This window comes from Bubalus bubalis, chromosome 9 (genome assembly GCF_019923935.1).
Source record: "Bubalus bubalis isolate 160015118507 breed Murrah chromosome 9, NDDB_SH_1, whole genome shotgun sequence".
NCBI lineage: Eukaryota > Metazoa > Chordata > Mammalia > Artiodactyla > Bovidae > Bubalus > Bubalus bubalis.
The window spans coordinates 67,849,136-67,870,793 of record NC_059165.1 but is presented as its reverse complement, the minus strand read 5'-3'; the positions used below and the strand labels follow the sequence as shown (position 1 = coordinate 67,870,793).

At 56.0% G+C, this 21,658-nt stretch overlaps 1 protein-coding gene across 1 annotated transcript; it reads left to right on the top strand.

The window, feature by feature from the left end:
• The first annotated feature begins 10,412 nt into the window (after positions 1-10,412).
• Positions 10,413-17,362, top strand: BSG (basigin (Ok blood group)). The gene is made up of 7 exons (XM_006052733.4): positions 10,413-10,570; positions 15,041-15,197; positions 15,472-15,554; positions 15,671-16,084; positions 16,432-16,456; positions 16,584-16,656; positions 16,761-17,362. Exons 1-6 carry the CDS (start codon positions 10,504-10,506, stop codon positions 16,651-16,653), a joined length of 816 nt encoding a protein of 271 aa, XP_006052795.1. The 5' UTR covers positions 10,413-10,503; the 3' UTR covers positions 16,654-16,656; positions 16,761-17,362.
• Positions 17,363-21,658: the final 4,296 nt, after the last annotated feature.

Genomic DNA, 21,658 nt, shown 5'->3' with positions numbered 1-21,658 from the left:
ATAAATGGAAACACACCCTGCATGCCCTTCTGTGTCTGCTTCTCTCACTGAGCATCATGTTCTCAGGGTCCGTCCATGTGGTAGCAAGTGTCAGGGCTTCTCTTTCAGGGCTGAGGGATGCTCCGGGGTGTGGAGGGACCACGTGCTATCTGTCCCATTTATCCATCGATGGACACATGGGCTGTCCCTGTACCCTTGGCTGCTGTGGGTCCGTAGCTGCTCCGTCTGGCCACCGCTATCCTGCAGTTGGCCTGAGGCATCAACAACCAAGGATATAATATCCCTCAGTGATTTCAGACCTCCAAATGTGAACGAGGTTCCCAAAAGGGAAACAAGGCCTGCGACTCAGATCCAGGAGATGCCTCCAGCCCCTTTGGTGACTGCTGAGGAGCTGCAGGAGGGGGCATGTGAGAAATCCAAAGGACAGGATGCTGCCCCCAGGTAGCTGAGATGCATGAAAGGAATGATGTCAATAATCCCAGACTCTTGCATCTTCTCATATGGAGAAGAGCGAACGTTAAATTCCTTGAGGTATCTGATTTTCCTTAATTAACAGTAATCCTTTGAAGTGCTGACTGCCTGCCCCCATTGTGGCAAACTCCTATAATTCTGACTCCTTCCCTGGCCTCCTCCATGCTACCTGAGACGCTACCTCCCTGGCTTGAAGTCCTAACATTTGCACCAAATAAAATAACACAACTATTTTCAGGTGGTGACTACATTTGGTAGTTGACAGAGGAATCTCAGCACCGCACCCCCACCGAGGCCACGGGAGCTGTGGTTTTAGGGATCTCCATCGTCCTGGGCAGGGACTTGGAGTGACTCCAGCAGGACGGAGATCAATGGAGGTGGGTAGTGTTTGGAAGCCCAGCACCCTGGTGGGAGGAAGCTTATCATCTGTCTCCACAGAGGTTCCTTCCTGTGCAGCTGGGCCCTACCCCACCCCCAGTGATGGGAGCCCAGGGGTTTCAGGGTTGGGAGAGGGGTTGAGGCAGCTGCAGCAGGAGGCGCTGGGGGACTGAGGCACCACTGCCAGGTGGGCAGAGGGCTAGACCAGGGGCTCTGTTCTCAGCTGGACAGCTGGGGTGGGGGGAGGGACCCTGCAGAGAAAGACTTCCCTGAAACAAGCCCCACAAACAAGCCCCACAGCCGGCCCTTGGAGCAGCAGCTGTATCTGTCCCAGAACCTGGGCCCAGATGGCAACAGGGCAGCTCGACACAGTCAGGCCCCGGCTGGCCCTGGAGCTGGGAACAACTGCCATGAAGGAAGGCTGAGGTCAGTCTTTGGGGGACTAGACTGCAGGGAAGATCCCACACGGACCTCAGAGGGGCCTATGGACCCCAGCCCCCTGCTATGTTCCTAGGGTGAAGCTGGTGCCTGTCCTTACTCCGAAATGGTTCTGCAGGGAAAATGTGAGAGACACAGACAGAGAGATGGGGCACAGACTGAAAAAAGAGAGCGAAGAGACAGCAGACAGGGAGGGAGAGACAGAAATAGAGACACAGAGATGGAGAGATAGACAAAGAAAGATAAAGAGACAGAGAGTCAGGGAGAGATGGAGAGACAGATAGAGAGACAGGGAGGGAGAGACAGAAGCAGGGGTGGGGGAGGCAAACGTGGCCAAAGTCTTGACTGGGAATCTAGGTAGCTGGGGTGTGGGGGGTGCGGGGGTTGCTGTCCTCGGACTCCTCTGCCGTTTGAGGACGTCGCAAAACAAACCTGAGAAACAAAGACCCCTCTCCTTATTTCGGGATGACATATCAGCAAACAGGCCGAGGAAACCTGGAAACACCAGCACACCTTGAAGCTCGGCCCCCTTGCGGCCTGGGGAGGTCTTTCGTTGACAACAGCCTCCCAGGTGGTCAGGACAGGGCAAGCCATGACTGTGTAGGACAAGAGTCTGAATTACCTGCAATCTTGGCTGGGGAGGCTGGACCCACTCTCACTCACAGAGGCTTTCATTTCTGCTTTGTCCTGCTTCACCCGTGGGACTTGCCCCCTAGGAAAGATCACTAGCCCTGGGCCACCCCATCACAACCCCAGGTTCATTTGGGGTTGTCCTCTGTCACTTTTCCAGGGAGGACAGAGGTGAGAGGGCGGCAGTGCCTGTAAACCTCCCCCTCGTGTGTCCCCCTCCTCCCACACACACCGACCTTAAAGCCAGAGCCAGGCTGGCTTGTGGGGCGTGTCCAGGGCCAGGACTCACTCCTGCAGGGAGCCTCCCAGGCTCCCAGCCTGGCGTTCCCCCAAACTGGGCAGCCCACGGCACACTTTAGTCAACCCCAGCGCTAGAGGGATCAACCACCGGACCCCCTGTACCAGCTCCTGGAGCTGCTCAGACAAAGCATGACCAACTAGGCCATTCACACAGCAGAAACCATGCTCTTGGGAGGGTCCTTTCTGCCTCTTCTAGCTCCTGGGGGCTCCAGGCATCCTGGGCTTGTGGCCACATCACCCCAGCCTGTCCCTCCATCTTCACATGGCCTTTCCTCTCTTTTTTTTTAAGATTTATTTATTTACTTTTATTTTTGGCCTCACTGGGTCTTCACTGCTTTACATAGGCTTTCTCTAGTTGCATTGAGTAGGGGCTACTCTCTGGTTGAGGAGGCTTCTCTTGCTGCAGTACACAGGCTCTAGGCACATGGGCTTAGTTGCTCTGAGGCATATGGAATATTCCCAGACCAGGGATTGAACCTGTATCTCCTCATTGGCAGGCGGACTCTTATCCACTGGACCCCAGGGAAGCCCTTCTTCTTCTGTCTCCTCAAGGACACTGGTCATTGGATGCAGGGCCACTCTAACCCAGAATGACCTTATGTCAAGACCTTTAATTAACAGTTACATCCGCAAAGATGTTTTTCAAATAAAGCCCCATTCTCAGGTCTGGAAGCAACCACTGAACCCACTGCACCATCCTGTCCTCCCTAAATTCCACTCCTAACCTGCCCATACCCGGCCCCCCTACCAGAGACCCAGATCAGTCTAACAGCAGGAGATGTCCCTCCCTCACTCAGATCCCTCCCAGGGCTCCTGAGTGCCCTGAGGATAAAATCCACACCCCAGCAGAGGGAGGGTTGGATTTCAAACCCCACCCTCATAGAAAAATGCACATAAATCCTTAAGCTGGACAGAGAGATGGGTGTGATAAATGGTAACTCGTCCAGCTTTCTCTCCCCTTATCTGTGAGTCTGAAAGGTTTTGTAGGAAAAAGTAGAAAGCAAACAAACCAAACTACAAACAAAGCAAACTGGACAGAGGCTGGGGTCCCAAGTTGGGGGACTCAGGGCCAGAACTCTGGGAGCGGCCAGGGCGACGTGGGAAGGAGCCAGGCAGTGACCTGGGAAGGCATGCCTGGCGGCAGCAGACACTGCCCAGGCAGAACTCAGGACGGGAGCAGGGCCAGCGAGGCTGGAGCCAAGCCGTGGGGGAGGTGAGGGCTACAAGGCCCAAGGGTCAGTACGGCCAGGCCCCAGGGCGGGGTTTGGCGCTAGCTTCTCTCTGTCTGGCTGAAGGCAGCGGAGGCCTGTCTGTGCACACTGCAGAGGTGGGGGGCTGCTCCCCTTGTCCTTCTGTTTGTGGGTCTCTGGGCCCCTCCCAGGGTGCCCTCAGGCCTCCAGAGGCCAGGGAAGGATGGGGATCCAGGGAGGTTCTAACCCTCCCATGGCCAGTTAGGGGCACTGGCTGAGTGCCAACCAGAGCGTGGCAGCAAGCCCAGGCCAGGCTGCCTGGCCCTGCCTGCACACATGGCCAGCGAGGAGCACGGGGCACCCACGAGGGCAGAGAGTGACCAGGGGGCCAGGGGAGTTAGTTACAGAGGGTGACCAGACCGGCTGCTTTGACAGATGGGGTCAGAGTGAGGCAGGAGACAGACGGGCCCCAAGCTAGGTATTTACAGCTGGCCTCCTGTTCACACATCCCGGGGTAAGGAGATGAGCTCCAGGAGTCCATGCATCACCAGCCCCCTGATTACATTTCCTGAAGCAGGAGACAAACGGGCTCCAGGACAACATATTCATGACCGACTCCTTTCCATAAAAACCAACTAATGGAGGGCTTCCCTGGTGACTCAGCGGTAAAGAATCTGTCTGCCAGTGTAGGAGACAGGGGTTCAATCCCTGGTCTGGGAAGATCCCACATACCTCAGAGTGACTAAGCCCATGCACCGTAACTATTGAAGCCCATGTGCTCTGGAGCCCATGCTCCACAATAAAAGCAACTGCAATGAGAAGCTCATGCAGCACAACTATAAAGCAGCCGCCACTCCACACAACTAGAGAAAGCCCAAGCAGCGATGATGGCCCAGTGAAGCCAAAAGTAATAAATAAAAATTAAAAAAAAAAAACACACACAGCAACAGGGATAGGGTAAATAACCAGATATCGGGCATTTTTATGGCAGGAACAGATTGGGACTAAGCTGTTATTAATAAAGGGTCAGGAGGTCACACACTTCCCATCCTTGGAGCAAAGAAGACACTAGACATGGGCGAAACCTTCATGGGGTCAGAAAGGTAGGGGACACCAGCCTATAATGAGTAGTTTGTTGTTCAGTCGCTAAGTCGTGTCCAACTCTTTGCAACCCCATGCAACCCCATGCAGCACACCAGGCTTCCCGTTCTTTACTATCTTCTGGAGTTTGCTCAAGTTCATGTCCATTGAGTCGGTGATGCTATCTAACCATCTCATCCTCTGCTGTCCTGTACTCCTTTTGCCCTCAATCTTTCCCAGCTTCAGGGTCTTTTCCAATCAGTCATCTCTTCTCATCAGGTGGCCAAAGTATTGGAGTCCTGTTACCCCTCCCATGAGCCTCTGCTATGAGATCCATCTTAACTGAGGGGTGCCTGTGCACCCAGGGGAGGGTCCAGAGGCAAATTAGCCAGGGGGTCAAAACAATACAATTGGCCAAAAAGAAGACAGAGACCTGGAAAAGTGCACCCTTCCCTGACTCAGTAAAGAATCTGCCTGCAATGCAGGAGACCCAGGTTCAATCCCTGGGTCAGGAAGATTCCATGGAGGAGGAAATAGCAACCCACTCCAGTATTCTTCCCCGGGAAATCCCACGGATAGAGGAGCCTGGTGGGCTACATTCTATGGGGTCGCAAAGAGTTGGACATGACTGAGAGATTAACACTACTCATAAAGGAATTAAATACTTCCCAAAGGAATGACTCTCTCTCTGAATTTGCCCCTGGATCTTTCCACAGGGACTTTTATTTTCAATAAACTTTGGACTTTACTCTTTACCTTTTGCATCCTGGCCAGGCAGGCAAGGACTCAGAACCCAGCCCTGCACTGCTGGCCCCTGTGGTCCAGCGGTTAGGTCTCCGGCTACTGCTCTCTGCCCTTACAGCTTCTGAGGTCCGGCATCACGAAGGGCCCATGGAATACAGGGCTGCAGTGAAATCTGAACTTCTGACAGACAACAGATCATTTTTAATATAAGTATAAACCAGACAGTGCGTGGGATATACTTATACTGAATAATTAGTGATTTTTGGAAGATCTGAAATTCCAGTGTAACTCGGAGTCCTCTATTTTTATTTGCTAAATCTGGCCACCTTTTCCGGGGTGATCCTGTAAAAACTCTTCTTGGAAGCAAAAGGGGACAGGGACCACCATCCTGAACTGGCAAAGAGGGGGTCCGGTGGGTGCAGGACAGCCAGGTCTGCAGGGAGCCGCTGCTTTGTTCGATTAACACAAACAGAGCCTTCCTGGCAGCCCGGAGATCTCCTCAGCCCCGCTCCGGGTGGGCAGGGGGCCCAGAGTTCCGTCGGGGCCCGGGGGTGCTTTGAGGCCAGCTGGCAGCCTGCCTCCCTCATCCAGCACATCCAAACCGCTCCCTGCGGGCTCACTGAGCCTGCCAGCCCCAGGCCCCAGCCCTGCTGGCCGCAGGAAGGGTCCTCGGCTCCCCTCCCTCACCGCCTCCATATCAGCAAGTCCAGGCTCTGTCAGCTGACCACCCCCATCTCCTTCAGCCCCAGCCAGCTACTCCCCATCACCCCCCCACACACACACAAGGCTGCCCCGAGACTCACAGCTCAGCCCTTCCCTGGCTGCTGCCCCCTCCTCATTCATGTGTCACCTCCAACATCATCACCTCCAAGAGGCCTCCTGATCCACATCACCCCATTTTTTAATTGAGATGATTCACTTACCATACAATTCACCCATTCGAGCGTAAAGGGTTTTGGTACATTCAGAGTTAAGCACACTTTACCGCAATTAATTCCAGAACAATCCATCACTCCACAAGGAAGCCCCGTCCCCACCAGCAGTCACTTCCCATCTCCTCCCCCAGCCCCTGACAACCAGGAACCTGCTCCCTGTCTGTGGATCCGCCTGTTCTGGACGTTTCCCTTCAGTGGTATCACACCCTGTGTGTCCTTCTGTGTCTGCTTCTCTCACTGAGCATTGTGTTCTCAGGGTCCCTCCACGTGGTAGTGAGTTTTCAGTTCTCCTGGGCACACACCTAGGACTGGCATTGCTGGGTTAAGTTATCACTTCATTTAACCTTTTGAGGAATGGAAGCACAGTTCGTTCCACCTCATCAGCCCTGCACAGGGCTCCACTTTCCCTATCTCATTATTTCCTGCCCTCACAGTGGCTGTGAAGTGGTGTCTCACTGTGGTTTCCACTTGCCCGCCCCTGAGCACCTTCTCATGTGCTTATGTTGTCTATTTAGGTGTCTTTTTTGAAAGCTGTGTTTTCAGATCCTCTATTTTGTAATTGGGTTATCTGTCTTCTTTTAAACTTTTTAAAAAGTTGAGTCATAAGTGTTCTTTATATATTCTAGGTACAAATCCCTTATCACATATATGCTTTACCAGTATTTCCTTCCATCAGGTGGATTGTCTTTTCACTTTCTTCTTTGAAACAGAAAAGTTTTTAAGGGCTTTCCTGATGTGGCTCAGTGCTAAAGAATCTACCTACAAGTGCAGGAGAAACGGGTTTGATCCCTGATCCTTAACCCCTATCCAGGAAAATCCCACATGTCTCAGGGCAACAAAACCCATGCACCACAACTACTGAGCCTATGCTCTAGAGCCCAAGAGCTGCAAATACTGAAGCCAGCATGCCCTAGAGCTCATGCACAGAGTCTTAACCACTGGAAAACCAGGAAAGTCCCCCAAAGTTTTTAATTTTGATGAACTCCAATATATCTAATTTGTTGTTGTTTTTGCTCGTGCTTTTGGTGACATTCATAAGAAATTACCTAATCCAAGGCCACAAAGATTATATACTATATACCCTGGTTTTTTTGTGTGTCATTTTTCAAAGTATTTGTCGTAAAACACGGGCACCTCAGGGTATGCAGTCCAACCAAATACAGGACGACTAGTTATGTTTGATTCGGACAAATGATGATACTTTCCTTGCAAAGCAGTGTGCATACACTGCACTGAACACTTACACTACGAAATTACTCATCCTTCACCTGGAATTCAAATGCAACTGCTGTCGGGCTATTTGTATTTGCTAAATCTGGCAATCTCACCCCAGGGGACATCAGATCAGATCAGATCAGTCACTCAGTCATGTCCGACTCTTTGCGACCCCATGAATCGCAGCACGCCAGGCCTCCCTGTCCATCACCAACTCCCAGAGTTCACTCAGACTCACGTCCATCGAGTCAGTGATGCCATCCAGCCATCTCATCCTCTGTAGTCCCCTTCTCCTCCTGCCCCCAATCCCTCCCAGCATCAGAGTCTTTTCCAATGAGTCAACTCTTCGCATGAGGTGGCCAAAGTACTGGAGTTTCAGCTTTAGCATCATTCCTTCCAGAGAAATCCCAGGGCTGATCTCCTTCAGAATGGACTGGTTGGATCTCATTGCAGTCCAAGGGACTCTCAAGAGTCTTCTCCAACACCACAGTTCAAAAGCATCAATTCTTCAGCACTCAGCCTTCTTCACAGTCCAACTCTCACATCCATACACGACCACAGGAAAAACCATAGCCTTGACTAGACGAACCTTTGTTAGCAAAGTAATGTCTCTGCTTTTGAATATGCTATCTAGGTTGGTCATAACTTCCTTCCAAGGAGTAAGCGTCTTTTAATTTCATGGCTGCAGTCACCATCTGCAGTGATTTTGGAGCCCAGAAAAATAAAGTCTGACACCGTTTCCACTGTTTCCCCATCTATTTCCCATGAAGTGGTGGGACCGGATGCCATGATCTTCGTTTTCTGAATGTTGAGCTTTAAGCCAACTTTTTCACTCTCCACTTTCACTTTCATCAAGAGGCTTTTGAGTTCCTCTTCACTTTCTGCCATAAGGGTGGTGTCATCTGCATATCTAAGGTTATTGATATTTCTCCCGGCAATCTTGATTCCAGCTTGTGCTTCTTCCAGTCCAGCGTTTCTCATGATGTACTCTGCATATAAGTTAAATAAACAGGGTGACAATATACAGCCTTGACGTACTCCTTTTCCTATTTGGAACCAGTCTGTTGTTCCGTGTGCAGTTCTAAGTGTTGCTTCCTGACCTGCATACAAATTTCTCAAGAGGCAGATCAGGTGGTCTGGTATTCCCATCTCTTTCAGAATTTTCCACAGTTTATTGTGATCCACACAGTCAAAGGCTTTGGCATAGTCAATAAAGCAGAAATAGATGTTTTTCTGGAACTCTCTTGCTTTTTCCATGATCCAGTGGATGTTGGCAATTTGATCTCTGGTTCCTCTGCCTTTTCTAAAACCAGCTTGAACATCAGGAAGTTCACAGCTCACGTATTGCTGAAGCCTAGCTTGGAGAATTTTGAGCATTATTTTACTAGTGTGTGAGATGAGTGCAATTGTGCAGTAGTTTGAGCATTCTTTGGCATTGCCTTTCTTTGGGATTGGAATGAAAACGGACCTTTTCCAGTCCTGTGGCCACTGCTGAGTTTTCCAAATGTGCTGGCATATTGAGTGCAGCACTTTCACAGCATCATCTTTCAGGATTTGGAGTAGCTCCACTGGAATTCTATCACCTCCACTAGCTTTGTTCGTAGTGATGCTTTCTAAGGCCCACTTGACTTCACATTCCAGGATGTCTGGCTCTAGGTCAGTGATCACACCATCGTGATTATCTGGGTTGTGAAGATCTTTTTTGTACAGTTCTTCTGTGTATTCTTGCCATCTCTTCTTAATATCTTCTGCTTCTGTTAGGTCCATACCATTTCTGTCCTTTATTGAGCCCATCTTTGCATGAAATGTTCCTTTGGTATCTCTGATTTTCTTGAAGAGATCTCTAGTCTTTCCCATTCTGTTGTTTTCCTCTATTTCTTTGCATTGATCGCTGAAGAAGGCTTTCTTATCTCTTCTCGCTATTCTTTGGAACTCTGCATTCAGATGTTTATATCTTTCCTTTTCTCCTTTGCTTTTCGCTTCTCTTCTTTTCACAGCTATTTGTAAGGCCTCCCCAGACAGCCATTTTGCTTTTTTGCCTTTCTTTTCTATGGGAATGTCTTGATCCCTGTCTCCTGTACAATGTCACGAACCTCATTCCATAGTTCATCAGGCACTCTATCTATCAGATCTAGGCCCTTAAATCTATTTCTCACTTCCACTGTATAATCATAAGGGATTTGATTTAGGTCATACCTGAATGGTCTAGTGGTTTTCCCTACTTTCTTCCATTTCAGTCTGAATTTGGCAATAAGGAGTTCATGATCTGAGCCACAGTCAGCTCCTGGTCTTGTTTTTGCTGACTGTATAGAGCTTCTCCATCTTTGGCTGCAAAGAATATAATCAATCTGATTTCGGTGTTGACCATCTGGTGATGTCCATGTATAGAGTCTTCTCTTGTGTTGTTGGAAGAGGGTGTTTGTTATGACCAGTGCATTTTCTTGGCAAAACTCTATTAGTCTTTGCCCTGCTTCATTCCGTATTCCAAGGCCAAATTTGCCTGTTACTCCAGGTGTTTCTTGACTTCCTACTTTTGCATTCCAGTCCCCTATAATGAAAAGGACATCTTTTGGGGGTGTTAGTTCTAGAAGGTTCTTGTAGGTCTTCATAGAACCGTTCAACTTCAGCTTCTTCAGCGTTACTGGTTGGGGCATACACTTGGATTACTGTGATATTGAATGGTTTGCCTTGGACATAGCCTACCTGTTCACAGTGATCCTCATCGCCTCCGTCGCTGCTTTTTTTAGTTTTTTGCACTGGGGCAAAGTACACAGAAATTGAGCATTTTAACTTCTTGTAGCGTAAATCAAGCCATAAAGAGGTGAGACTCCCGGCCCAGCCTGCCAGGCCCCGCCCCGTTTCTTAGCAACGTAACCACGCCCCTGGACACTGGGCGTAGCTCACCCGGGTGATCACACGGCTCCTCCCACTCGGCTTCCGTAGAACGAGTCGGCCCAGACTGGAGTGTGCGTACATGCGTCCCTACGCGTGCGCAGGTGGTAGGCGACTCACCGTGCACGCGCCCCGCCCCGCAACGCTGCCTGCGTGCGCGCGCCCGGCGACTGTCGGGTTCTTATAGTGCCGCGGGCAGCGGTTGCTCGGGGACGGCGGGACGGCGGGACATGGCGGCCGGTCAGATCGCGGTGTTGGGGCTCGTGCTGCTGAGTGCCCAGGGTGGCTTCGGGGCAGGTCAGGACCTTGGGGTGGGGGCTCGAAGCCTGTCGGTGGTCCAAGCTGGCAGGGAGCAGCTCGCCTTCAGCTCAAGGGGAGACCCTGGCCTCTGCGAGAGGGGGACCCACGGCCTGGCGAGGAGACCCCGGCCCGGGCGGGAGAGGAACCTCGGACCCGGGAGGGAGACCCCGCCTGGGGGAGGGTGGGAGACCCCAGGGGAGTAGAACCCGGCTTGTGGAGGGAGACCCAGGCCCGGGGGAGGAGGGGGGGAGGGAGACTCCGAGCTGAAGCAGATCTGCGCGAGGCATCTTATGAAGAGCCTTCCCAGCTCGGAGAGCTGGAGCGTGGGGCGCAGGGGAACCCCTGGCGCCCAGACACTGGCTGTCATCCGGGAGGTGGGTGGGCTTTTATCCCCAAGGGGACCCGCGGCTCCCCGGCACGTGACGGCCCCTGAGGCGGGCCGGCTTTTCGGCCGGAGGGATTGTCGCATTCTTGCCAGGATTTAGGTCCCATGTCTCACTCTGATCGTGCACCCAACCCCTGGGGTCGCCGAAACACTTAAACCTTTGTGAGGAGGCCGACACTCCACCTCCTCCAGTTTTGTCCGATTTCAGGGCCCAGGAGGAGGTGGCGATGGTCCACCCTCCTATTTTTACCGGGATGGGAGTGGAGGCACCGGCCGGGAGGGGAGGTGTTCCAAGGTCACCGTGAGCCACCCGCCTCAGAGCAGGAAGTGTGGGGGGACCAGACGTCTGTTTTTTTTACAGAGGCTCTGTTTGCCAAGCTTCCTTAAAGTAGAGGCAGCCTGTTTGGTGGGCAGGTCGGATTTAGAGAATGCTCGCCTGAAAATGCATTAAGGCATGCCTTTCCTGGAGAAAGCCCCACAGACTCTTTGCCTGAAATACAAAGACAGATTTCTTTTTTTTTTTTTCTTCTTGTGTGGATCGAGGCTTCACAGTTGGTTCTGGGTTAACGATTTATACTGACCGGCACACGGAGAACAAAGTGCAAACCAACAGGGTCTGGGTCTCTTCCCCAGTGGAGGCGGGAACAGGTGGGCTCTGAGCAGGGCACCAGCTGCCTTAGGGTGTGGGAGGGCCTGCATTTTGGGGAAGCTTCCCCTGGTTGCTCCTGACCCACTTTAAGATCCAAGATCTCAGTCCACCTCTTTCCTCTTCCTTATAATCAAAGTGGCCCTTTATTGACCACCTCTGGGTGAGGCCCTGGCAGCTTGCGCCCTCCAGGTGCAGGCCTCGCTGGCCAGTGGGGCAGGAGGCCCTTTGTGGCTCTCTGTAGAGGGCCATTCCTCCGGCGGTCCATCACCCTTCGCTGTGGACTGCTCGCGCGCTCGTGCACACACACACACACACACACACACACACGTGTACTGGGTGGGGGTGGGGTGGTCAGGACTGGTCAGTCCTGGGGCAGTGTCTGCCTCATCCTCCGTTTTCACTTTCCACCTTTTCCAGGGACTCTGGCAGAGACCGAAAAGTCTGGGTCCCATGTCCTTTTTCTGCCCGGGGTGAGGGCGTTCATGGAAGTGTTTGCCTCTCCTGGCCAGGTCAGCCAGAAACTTGCCTCAGGGGCCTCTTCGGCCCTTCTGTCACCTGAGGCCCCAGGACAGTGTTCCTGCTGGGAGGGACCTGCCGTCCAGATGTGCAGGGTCCCCTGGTCCTGGCATAGCTGGTGGGCAGGCAGGGGCTTGCTCACTGGTCCCTGTCTGGGTCTTGAGTGAAGGACTGGCCCCTCGCCAGCACAGTGGAGGGGTGAGCAGCCCGGGCTGGCCTTCCAGAGGTGGTCTTCTGTCTGCCTCGTCCCAGGAGCTCCCTCTGGGCTGTGTACCGAGGCCTGGCTGGCCCTGCGCCCAGCCCGGCTGCTGAGTGGGCACGGAGGAGGGGTGGCTGTTTTTAGATGAAGGTGACTTTACTTGAGAACGTGGGTTGCAGTCACATGGCCAGGAAAGGAGGAGGGTCAGGCGCCCTCCCTTCCTGGGCTCTGCTGCCTCTTGCCGGGGCCCCTGTGAGTCCTGGGGGTGCTGCCCGGGCCTCCTGGGTGCTGGGCTGGCTGGGGGTCAGGCGTGCTTTTCCCGTCAGTGCTTCCTGAGGGGCACTGGGGAGGCGTCCTTCCTCGTGGCCCTGTCCTGGTGACCGTCAGTGTCGCAGGTGTCACATCCTCCGTGGTGGCCTTGGGTGGCTGCAGCCACTGTACCACACACACACGCACAGGAGGGACCCAGCCCTGCTGATGGCGACCGGGATGGGGCAGATCATTCGAGGGGGTAGGATGACTCCCTTGCTGTGTGCAGCCCTCTGACCAAGCCTGGGGTGTTGGCCTGCAGGGCCTCAGCTGGGGAGGCCCTCCTGGTTGATTCTGGCCCCACTGGCCTCTGTAGACGCCCTGGGTGGGACTGGGGCCCTGCCTCTGCCCCTCTCTGAGAGCTGAGGCCTCACCTTGCTGCCACCTGGAGGTGGCCTGGGGCACTTCTTTTCTCACTCAGGAGGCAGGGTGGGGCCTGTATAATACCTGCCTGAGCTCCTTCCTAGCACTCTTGAGTCCGAGGGCCTGTCTGGGAGAATGGGGGCTGCCAGCCTCACTTCCTGCCCTGACTCACCTCCCAGCTCTGCACAGAACTGCTGGTTTTGCAATCTTGGGAAATCTTGACAGAGAAACGGGTGACTGGAGGCAAGCCTTCGAAAGTGGCGCAGAGGTGGTATCCAGCCTCACACCCCTGTTCCTGTCACCACCTCACCTGGGGACTGGGTTGCCTGTGGGCTGCCCTGGGTGGTTAGACTTGAAGGTGGGCCTGTCCCTGGGCCTTGTGGCCGGCCAGGCTCATTCTCCTACACAACCTGTGTGTGCACGTGCGCAGGTGCTGCTGCAGGAGAGTCCCGGGGCAGGGGCGCCCAGAGCTGCCAAGAGGCCTCCTTTGCTTCAGTTCATGCTGGCCTGACTTCTGAGACACCCTGTCCTCTTTTAAAGAAAGCCAGCAGGTGGCTGGAGGTGGGGCAGTGAGGACTGGCACTCAGAAAGAGACCCCACCGGGCTGTTCCCGTCTCCTGTCCACGGGCTCCCTTGGGTCTCCCTCCTCCACCTGAAGGAAGCTGGTGTCCCCCGAACCAGAACTAGAGCTGGGGTCTGGATCAGGCTGCGGCCAGCCCACCCAGGACCTAAAGCTGAAGGCAGCCCAGCTGTGAAGTCTGTCCTGGGATTCAAGCCTCAGTCTCCTGGGTGGCTGGGAGTCAGTGTTGACAGGAGTGGGGAGTGGGGGGCTGAGCAGGCTGTGCTCTTAGGATGGCCCCTGGTTGGGGTATTGGGCATCAGTTAGAGTTTTCACCGTCTCCAATCGCTCCACCAGCTTCTAATGCTTTGTGCTGTCAGATGGCACCGTGACCCCATTGAGGAAGCAGGAGTCCGGATGGCGGCCTGGGCTGCTTTCCGGCTGGCTGAGCTGTCCCATTGCAGCCCTGGGCTGTGCTTTATGCCAGAGGCCTCTGGGCTGGCTTATTCTGCGCATCCATCCTGGGAGTATGGCCTTCCCCAAGGGACACCTCCGGGGTGTGTGTGTGGGTGAAGGTTCCAGAGAAACAGACACCTCCTGGTGGATGACCTGGCAGCCAGCTTTATTACAAAGTCCACTGTCCCCAGGCACAGTGAGAGCCCCGTGCAGCCACGGATCCCAGGGGGCTGACGGGAGTGTCCCCCGGACGCCTGCTCCCAGTGCTGGGAAAAGGCTATGGTGTGGACATGGCTGAAGGTCAGCACCTGGAGGCGCAGCCTGACCCCCAAGAGGGGTCCTCTTCTGGTCTGCCTCCTGGCTCCTCCCTGAATGCCTGGAGGTCTGGAGTGTCCTGCCTTGGTCCCTGCAGAGGGACCTTCCCTAGCTCAAGCCCAGTTCCGCTCTCCAGAACCATACACCTGCTTCTGACCATCTGGTTCTAAGTGGCTTCGCATTTTGGTTCCTAAAGAGAAGGTCGTAACAAATGGGGAGGTTTGCCTGGCTGGAAACAAAGTGGAATGGCTGCTGGGCATCGCCCCAGTGTCCAGGCAGGACACTCTGCATGGAGGCTTGGTGGCATGTGGCCTCCTGGAAGGCAGGCACATCCAGCTGGGCTGCTGCAGCACCATGACCTGAGCACACCTGTCCCTCATGGTGGCCTTGCCTTGGTTCGGGGAGGGGGGAGCATACCAGGCCGCCCAGAGTGGGCAGACCCAGCACTCACTGTCCTGGTCCTTGTTCTGGCATGAGGTGGGTGCTGCTGCTCCCCCTACACCTGCGGCCCGGCCAGTGAAGACCATTCTCCCAGAGTCCCGCCCCAGATCCCAGGGGAGGACCTTCCAAAGCCCTTGTGCTTCTGGACTCTGGGGACTAGCCCTGGCCTCCCTTCCCCTGTGGAGGGGGCTGGGGCCCATGGCAGACTGACACCATGGGTTCTCCTGACGGATGGATTTTCCTAATGCCTTTCACATCTCTCCTTGGCTTCCTAGGGAGCAGGATCTGGACGAACATAGACAATGACGGCTCCAAAACGCGGCTCACCTGTGCCTTGAATCACAGTGCCACTGAGATTGTGGGCCACCGCTGGGTGAAGGGGGGCAAGGTGCTGAAGGAGGACGCCCTGCCTGACCTCAAGACAGAGTATGAGTAAGTGGGGCCACCATACAGATGGGTGTGGAGATGGCTGAGGCCCAGGATCCAGGGAAGTTCCCGGGCTGCCAGACTCCACCACCTTCAAGACCCTTCCTGCTTCCTGTGGATTGGGGTACCCCACTCCTGGCTCGCTGGGCCCTGCGACCCACAGGGAGCAGCTCCAGAAGCTGCCATGGGCTTGGACTGAAGCCAGGCCAGGGCTCCTGGGTGTGGTCTCTGCTCCCTGGGAACCTGCCCACTTCACCCTGCTCCCTGCATCCGCTTGCAGGGTGGACTCGGAAGACCGCTCAGGCCAGTACTCGTGCATCTTCCTTCCGGAGCACGCGGGCCGCACCGATCTGGAAGTGAGGGGTAGGCTCCAAGGGGAGTGGGGGCAGGCGCAGATCCCACCTTGGGGGCTGGGGCAGGGCAGCTCCACCACCATCTCTGGCTGGGGGTCAGGCTCCAGACTGCCCTCTTCCCCGCAGGACCCCCCAGCATCAAGGCCGTGAAGAAGTCGGAGCACGCCACGGAGGGGGAGACTGTGATCCTGGTCTGCAAATCGGACTCCTTCCCGCCAGTCATCAACTGGCTGTGGTACAAGGAGAGTGAATCTGGGGACCAGGTCATCACCAACAGCACCCAGAGCAAGTTCTTTGTGGTCTCCTCGGAGAGCCGCACAGAGCTGCACATCCCCAACGTGGACCTGAAGGAGGACCCCGGCAAGTACGTGTGCAACGGCACCAGCTTGGAGGGCACCAGCCAGGCAGCCATCACGTTGCGCGTGCGCAACCGCTTTGCTGCCCTCTGGCCCTTCCTGGGCATCGTGGCTGAGGTGCTTGTGCTGGTCACCATCATCTTCATCTACGAGAAGAGGCGGAAGCCAGACGAGGTCCTGGATGGTGAGCCGGTGCCACAGTCCTCCACTCCCTCCTGGGTGGGGGACCCTGGGCCTCTCGGCGGGGATGCGCTCCCTTCCCTGGCAGGGAGTCTTCTGGCCCATGAGACCTGACCTCTCCTCTCCTCACTGGGCTGCCTGGTGGGGCATCCGGGGCCGGGCACCTGCCTGCAGGGGTGCTCCAGGGTACCAGACCCACCAAGACCCTAGACAGCCCATGCGAGGGTGCCTGTCCCATGGGCGGCCGAGGGCAGAGTGCTGTGGGTCAGGGCCACCCAGTGAGGGGTCTGGTGTGGGGAACCCCTGACACCTGCCTCTTCTCTTGCATGTGGCTGCCTCTGCTCTGCTCAGATGAAGACATAGGCTCTGCTCCATTGTAAGTCACCTGCTGGGGAGTGGGTGGGCAGGGGAGGGGCTGGGACCCCGATCCACCGGGAGGGGGTGCAGGGGTGAAGGAGCAGGGACTCCCAGTCTCTTCTTCCTGAGGACTCCTCTGCCCCCAGGAAAAGCAGTGGGAACCCCTTGAATGACAAAGACAAAGACAAGAATGTTCGCCAGAGGAACTCCAGCTGAGAGGTGAAGGGGAGGGGAGGGCATGGCGGGGGTGGGGGTGGGGCCCTGCTCCCGGGCTTGCCTGAGTCCCCACTTCCCGGGCTGGTCTGAGTCCCCACTTCCCGCAGGACCAGGATGAGTCTACAGGCAGCGCAGAGAACAGCCCCACGCTCTTCCCTCTCTGGAAACCCCCCAGCGAAAGCAGACCGTGTTGTACATTCAGACTACACATTTTCTCTCCTTTTTTAAAAACTGAAGTAGGGTTTTCTCTGTGTAGAATTCTGCTCCTTAGGGGCTTTGCTTTTCTTGTTTAAACATCTCGTGAGCACCCCAGGCCTCATGAGGTTTGTGTAAGGCTCCTGCTGCACCCCCTACCCCACTGGTCCCCTGGGCTGTTGGTGTCCTGATGTATTCACAGGGCAGGGGTGAAGGCTCCTGTCCAGGTCCATCTCTGAAGCTGCTGGGCTGGGCTGGAGCCAGGTCCCTGCCCTTTGTGGAAGGTCACAGGAAGGTCCCAGGCTGTGTGCTGTGCCAAGCGTCCTGCCGTGTGGAGCCAGTGTTGTCAGGTCACTGCAGGTCTGACCACGTGGCGGCCTTAAGCGCATCCCCCTCACCAATGCCCCATCTGCACACAGGAGGAAGGTAGTCTGGCCAACAGTCTCAGAGCCGCTGTGCTGGGCCTGAGCTCCACTCCCTACCATCCTGCTCACAATAAAGTCTGACCCTCGTCCTCTGTCCTCTGTTGTGTGTCTTTGCCAGGCCTGGGGCTCACCAGGAGAGCTCGGGAGATGGGGAGGTTTAGCTGGTGAGGCTGAGACTAGAGCATGGCTGGAGTGCTGGGGGCCAGGTGAGGGGGAAAGGTGGGAAGGGATAGGAGGAGCCCTGCAGCAGAACTGAAGACACCCGCTGGCTCTTCAGGCAGCAGCCCTTCTGATAAGCCTGTTTATGTCCTTAAAAGAGAAACTGGGCAAAACCAAGGCATCCTTCCCATAGGGCCCCCAGGTCGGGCAGCTCTCACACCAGCTGCCAGGTACCCCTCTCCTGGGCAAAGCACTCCCTGTGTCTTGGGTGGGCCTCACTCAAGCTGGAAGTCTGTCCAGAAGGCATAGCGGGTAGGGGTGGGGGACTCGAGGAAGGGCAGGGCCAATGCCTTGAGACCCTCCAGGGGGAGAAGAGAGTTGTCTGCTTGCCCATCCTGTACCCCAATAGCTGGACCAAATGGGGAAGCATGGATGGGGCCAAACCGTGGTCCTGGGGAGCCTAAACCCCAGGGTTGTGTGGTCCCCCAGGTGCCCTCTGGAGGCCTGCAGACCTTCAGGTCTGGATGAGGGGCTCAGACCCCTGCTTTTCGGGAGAGGCAGGGGTCTCAGTGTTGGGCTGGCTTTTCCCATATTTCCAGAGAAGCCAGAGATCTGGTGGTAGTGGTTTAGTCGCTAAGTCGTGTCCAACTCTTGCGACCCCACAGACTAGCCTGCCAGGCTCTTCTGTCAATGGGATTCTCCAAGCAAGAATACTGGAGTGGGTTGCCATTTCTTCCAGGGGATCTTCCTGACCCAGGGATTGAACCTGGGTCTCCTGCATTGCAGGTAGACTGTTTACCAACTGAGCTACAAGGGAAGCATTTTTCAACACTGGCAAAAATCCCCTACATACCATGTGGATAAATTAGGCCTGCTGGCCACCAGTTTGAGGCCTGGTAGGTTCTGAGGTAGAATGAACATGCCTCTGCTCAGCAGATCCCACTGCACCAGGCTGCTGACCAGGTGTGTCACAAAGTCACCTGCTGCTCTGGTTCCTCTGAGCACCCGTGGAGTGAGTAGGGGCACTTTATAGGTACTTTGCACCCCACAGCCTGGAGAAGATGCCCTCATTCACAGGAACTGAGGCCACTGGTCCCAGAAAACCAAGGGGCTGGGGCAGAAGGGCTGCTGCTGGCCAACCATTCCCTCCAGCCACCACCAGAGGGCACCTAGTGCACACCCCTGAGGGTACCGGTTCCCGGAAAGTCAGAGAATCGTGTCTAGAGGCTTTGGGTTGCCCTACCTGGTCCCAAGTGCCCCCTTGCTGGACACACTGGGCTCTGGGCCCCGGGCACCCACCACTTCAACTTCTCTGGACATCCCTACTGGGCAGTGTGGTCAGCACTGATGCGCCTGGGGCTGGGTGTTCCACCAGCACAAAGGAAGTGATGACAAGGCCGGACCTTCTGGGGATGCTGCCGAGGCTGGGGCTCAATATTGGTATGGAGGGGGCACGAGTAGAAGTTCCCTTGCTTGGGGCCTGTAACCCCAGACCCCTGGGGCTCCACCCATTCTGCCCAACCCCTCTTTTGTTGTGCCTCGGGCACCCGCACAGCAGCTTGGGGTACAGGAGGCAGTGCTGGTTTCTTCATCCAAAGTGTGCATCTTTCCCCAGGCAGCACCTTGGGGGACAGGATGGGTGGTCCATGTGGTGTGGGGAGGGGACCAGCTCCGAGATAGGCCACTGCTCGCAGGGCCGGGCCGTGGGGCACAGACACACGGCTCCGCATGTCTCCTTCACCAAGTGTTCCTGGCCATTCCTGGAGCAAGCGTTTGGTGAGTGTGGCAGTCTGCGGTCCCTGTGCCACAGGGGCTTCCTCAGTTCCCCCCCGGGGAACATCACAACCGTGTCCCAAGATCCAGGGAGACTGTCTGCAGCAAACGCCTGGAGGCTCAGGACCTGGGTCTGTCTTGAGGTCCAGTGGCTGAGGCAGGGGCAGGACTGGGTGTGCCTTCCCTCTGGGCCACAGCCCCGGCTGCCCACCCCGTCCCTGGGCCCACTGCCCCTGGAGGCACCCCAAGGTACCACGGCAGTGGGCAGTAAAAGACGGACTGAGGGGTCTCGCCCAGCAGCAAAGAGCAGAGCTGAGAAGGAACAGCCCAAGGTGTGGGGGTCCTCAGACCCCGGTCCCCCCGTGCCCTTGTGCCCCCACCAGGCAGTTCTGGGGCTCTGTAGGGAAAGGAAATTCCAGGCCAACAGAGGACTCGCCCTTGCTGTGCAGGTTCCAGGACTCAGACCTGGGCAAGGGGCACTCTGCTTAACTAAGGCCATGGGCCAGGCAGGGCCTGACAATGGCACTCATGCGGGCACCCCCGACCAAGAGACTTCCTCCTCCTCCAAAGTCAGCGGTGCATGTGGGCGCCAGGCCGCCATGCAAGGCTGAGGAGTTGTTTGGTATTTCCCTTGAACTTAAACTCTGGGCCCCTCTCTCGCTGGTCCCCGGCCTGCCAAGACCCTGGCCTAGTCTCAGCTCCTTGGCCTAAAGCTGTTTTTCACTCAGAGGGTCCTCAGACTGTAGGCTCCATGACTTCAAACCTGGCTCTGCCCTGACTGAGCAGGAAGTGTGGGTGGTGTGCTGAGGAGGTGCTGAGAGTCTGTGGCAGGGGGCTGGACAGACAGATTTCAGGACAAAGGCTCCAGGCCCCGCCTGCTGGAGGTCCCCGGGCCCAGAACGCGATGCCGGTGAGGAAGAGGCAGAGACACAGGGTGGCAAGAACTGGGCTTTCCTTCCACACAGTGGGCATCCAGCAGTTAGGACAACAGACTATTAAGAGTTTTATTCCATCTGCACTGTCTGGTCCCCACCCCTACCATCTCTGTGTGCTCATCTACACCTCCCACCCCCTGGGGCCTCAGTGTCCCTTCTCCACCAGCCAGGTACCACGTTGCCCAAGGACCTTTGCATAGGCAGTGCTGCCTGCTGGACCCTCTTCCCACAGACATCCACAGGGCCCCATCCCTCCTGTCGGGTCCTGGCTTGGCTTCGGACACCACCCCTAGCATCTCCTCATCCCCTGTCCCGGCTCAGGCTGAGCTCTGAAGGATACAACCATGTCTGCTAACATCACACCTGCCATGCTGACTGTAGCCTCCGCTCGACTGTCACCTACCAGGGTAGGGATGGCCTGTTAGGTTCACTTCTGAATCCCAGCCCCTGATCAAGTGCCGAATAAGTATTCATTGAATGAAGGAATGAATGATGCTAAGAACACTCTGGCTTGGACAAGTGGTAAGAGTGGGAGAGAGGGACAGGGAGCCGGATGGTGGCCTGGCTCAGGGTGGAGCCCGTGGGTTGGGGAGGGGTCTGTAGGAGAGGGGTTGGGACCCTGTTCCTCTGTGACTCACAGGTCCCTGGTGGCGGGGTGCCGTTGTGCCCCTCCAAGGTCCGGTGGGTCCTTGGGCTGAGCTGTGGGCCCGCCTCCTCCCTGCTCTCAGCCCAGAGCCCCGGGGCTCTGGCGGTCTGCCCAGACCGACATCGTCCCAGGGTGAGCATGAAAGATCCCCCTTCAGCCAGAACACACATCTGCCCGGGGCGGGCGGTAGCCTGGCACTGCAACTCCATGGCTGCCCAGCCCCTCTTTCACAGACTCAGGACAGACGGCGGCCCAGCCTGTCCGCCCATCTGGCTGCAGGTCTGGCTGAGGGCACAGCAGAGATGGCCCCCTGGGAGGCCCCTTGGGGCTCAGAACAGTCTAGAGGGTGCATGAGATGGCCCAGTTCAGCCCACCCACTGTCCACATGGGCCCATCCCTCAATCAATGTTGAGTACCACCTACTGTGTGCAGTGTCAGGGCCCTCTCCAATCTCACCATCCTGGTCCTGACATCCAGGTGGATGGAGGCTCCCAACATGATATCAGGTCTGAAAGCACTCAGAAGGCCCGATGGTCTTTGGAGGCCGGGGTCCCCTGCCCTCCCCCACTTCTCCAGGCCCTTCCTAATCTCTGCTCTCTGTCTGTCCATCAGAAAGCTCTGGTTGAGCTGGGGTGTGGACTGGAGGCTAGGAGGAGCCCCAGGGTTGTGGCCTATGTTACCTAATGCCAGGAGTCACCCTCACCCCCAGCCTGGCTACAGCCCCAAAAGCAGAGCCTTAGGTGTTTTCCCAGATCTGTGGACCCAGGGTTGAGGGGCCCGCTGGAGCCTGAGCCCAAGAGGCAGAGAAAGGAGGCAGCCCAGTGGGGATCACATGCAACCATCTGGTGAGAAAGGGTGACAGACCCTGGGTT